This window comes from Raphanus sativus, chromosome 2 (assembly GCF_000801105.2).
Source record: "Raphanus sativus cultivar WK10039 chromosome 2, ASM80110v3, whole genome shotgun sequence".
Classification (NCBI taxonomy): Eukaryota; Viridiplantae; Streptophyta; class Magnoliopsida; order Brassicales; family Brassicaceae; genus Raphanus; species Raphanus sativus.
This window is the reverse complement of record NC_079512.1, coordinates 3810262-3812945: the sequence shown is the minus strand read 5'-3', so window position 1 is coordinate 3812945 and position 2684 is coordinate 3810262. Positions and strand designations below refer to the sequence as shown.

The 2684-nt window shown below is 32.5% G+C and overlaps 1 protein-coding gene across 1 annotated transcript; it reads right to left on the bottom strand.

The window, feature by feature from the left end:
- Nucleotides 1-208: 208 nt before the first annotated feature.
- Nucleotides 209-1545, bottom strand: LOC108839940 (patellin-3). The gene is made up of 3 exons (XM_018612727.2): nt 967-1545; nt 720-858; nt 209-628 (listed from the first exon to the last, which is right to left on the bottom strand). Exons 1-3 carry the CDS (start codon nt 1032-1034, stop codon nt 380-382), a joined length of 456 nt encoding a protein of 151 aa, XP_018468229.1. The 5' UTR covers nt 1035-1545; the 3' UTR covers nt 209-379.
- Between the last annotated feature and the right edge of the window lie 1139 nt (nt 1546-2684).

Here is a 2684-nt window from a genome sequence, read left to right as displayed (position 1 = left end):
TTTGAGAAATGAGAAGTTATAAGTTACCATTGTTGGGGTTCCCACATATAAATCATATGTATATGAAGAATTTCTCATTGCTCAAACAAAAAAAATTTGAATACAACAAAACTTGTATTTTATCGTTGATATTGCACTGACACATAATGAGCCATATAGAGTTGATTTCATAAACATACACAATCAAGAAACGATTGAGATTTAAAGATATTCAAGATCTTTATCATAGAAGGTCATGTAAAATATATTATTCTCAAATGATTACATGAGCAAAAGATGCAGAACCTCCATCGTGTAAACCACATATACAAAATGATATGATTAAAAAAAAAGTAAACCAAACACTCACATATACAAAACACACAAAAGACATCTCAATTTAGAGAGGTTTGACATTGAACCTGTAAACAAGCTTCTTCTTCTTAGAGGTTGGGTTGTCTACGGTGAGTAAAACCTTGCCAAGCTCATTCACTTTGAAGCTCTGGGTTAGCACCGGTTCATCAGATGGTTTCATCTTCCTTGGTTTTTGTACAACCACCGTATAAGCATCTTTCTCTTCAGGCACAAACTCTGCCTTGTAGCTCACTTCCCATCCAATTACCCTTATCTCCCACACAATCTCACATTTCTACAGATAATATGAATATCATTATGACTCAAAAGACCTTAGTGATATCTTACAACTATTTAATGCTCTGAGAAGGTGTAAATGAACAAACCTCATAGATTATGATCTCGACAGTTCGCTTTGTTCCGGGCTTAACAATGATCTCTGAGGCTGGATCTTCCAAAGATAAGTCACAAGGATCTACACTCAATCCTCCGTACTGTACCGGGACTTGTTCGGGTGATATGTATCTATATAGTACACAATTTTTCAACATATGAGTCTGGATGGTCGTAGAGAGACTAAACAAACAAAAACAAACGAAACCACAGAAAAGAACAAATCTTTCGAATGTTTACTTGAAAAGAGTTTCTGCTGATCTTGACGGACCAGCAAACACCAACTTGCTCTTTGATCTTGGTGTCATGAACGGACCAATCACTGTGTAAAACAAAAGGTACCACCAGGGAACATTGATGAAGGCCTGAAAATTTGACCAGCTTCTTCTTCCTCCTGCAACGTTACGTCTCCTAGCTCTTTCTTATCCGTCGACGATGCCGTTTCTGTTTCAGTCACTTTTGGTGGATGGTGCTCGGTTACTGCAGTTTCCGGTGGAATAGTCTCAGTAGCTTTCTCTGTTGTTTCAGTCTTCTTGAGGTGAGAGTCCCGATGAAGGCATAGCGAGAGTGGTGGAGATAGATTCTTCTGCCATTTTTTTTTGTAACTTTTGCTGTCTTGCTCTGTGATTTTGGGTTTATTATTACAAAGGGGAGAGACAAAAAGTGAGTTTGAAGTGTTGAAGTACGAAAAAGTATATTGGTCACGCCTATCGAACTGGTTTTTTTGTTGTGTCCGAAGACTTCAAAAAAACGGTGGTTGTAGGTTTATTAACTAAAAAAAAAAAAGTTATCAACTTCTCACCAGTTTCAAATTTCAGATTACAGATCTGAACGTTGGTGTGTAATCTAGAAACTGGAAGGAATCCAATGACATTGACTAATACCTTTCATCTTTTTGACGGTGGAAAGAAAGAAAAAGAGTCAAAAAGACCAGATAATTCCACGTGAAACATTACATTCGTTTGTTTCTTCTAACAAGGTGGCTGCTCCACGTAAAAATTACTAATTTTCTTTCTAAATTACTAATTTTATCTAACTCTTCGCTAAAACAGACATAACTTCTGTTATAGAATGCTGATTGACTTCAAACCAAAGTTATAGAATGCTGATTGACCTCAAACTAGTGGCATTAAAAAGTTAACTCAAATCTTTATCTTGTGTCAAAAGATGAGCTAACTCTAACGGTGAGAAGATCTCCATCTATAGCTAAACGTCTGACACGTATGTGCAGTTCTACACTTAGAAAGACTCCAAAAAGTATCAAAATCACCACTTTCCTCCAACACGTACCTGAACATGTAAATACTCTAAATAGACTCCGAATATAATAAATAGTATCTAAAACACTTATATACCATGGCTAAAAGTGGATAAAATAAATTGTATATCATATCCACTACTTCAAAATTCTGTTCAAATTGTGACTAGAGAAGTTGTTTGCACAATCCCTAAACCCTTTCTCTTGTCTCGTATCATCTGATTTCTAGACTAAGTTGATACATGAACTAAATACTTAAAAATTAAATATAAAATTTTAATTAACAAAAGAATAAACTATTAAATGAAATCAAATTAAAAAATAATCATATATGTAAAAAATAAATTAAACTAAATGAAAAAATATATATTGAAAATGTAAAAATTATCTTAAAATTTAGATTGCTACTGGCACTAACTTACTTAAAAATTAACATAAAAAGAGTTTAAAAAGAAAAAAAAAAACAAAATTATGTCCACTACTTTTTTTTACCTATATGCTATTAAAAATATTTATATAATTTTGAAAATACAAAAAAATATACCAAATTATCATAATATATAGTTTAGTACTTTTATAAATCTTACAACTTATAAAAAACAAATCTGTGAAACTATTTTTTAAATATTAATTAAAATAAACAAAAAAGAGAAATTAACTAACTTGGTTTATGGTGTTCAAAAAAAAAACTAGCTTGATT

Coding starts and splice junctions, on each gene's coding strand:
- LOC108839940 (XM_018612727.2), bottom strand. CDS start 1,034: ATGACACCAAGATCAAAGAGCAAGTTGGTGTTTGCTGGTCCGTCAAGA. Junction 859..966: donor TCAGCAGAAACTCTTTTCAA/GTAAACATTCGA, acceptor TGTACTATATAG/ATACATATCACCCGAACAAG. Junction 629..719: donor TCGAGATCATAATCTATGAG/GTTTGTTCATTT, acceptor TATTATCTGTAG/AAATGTGAGATTGTGTGGGA.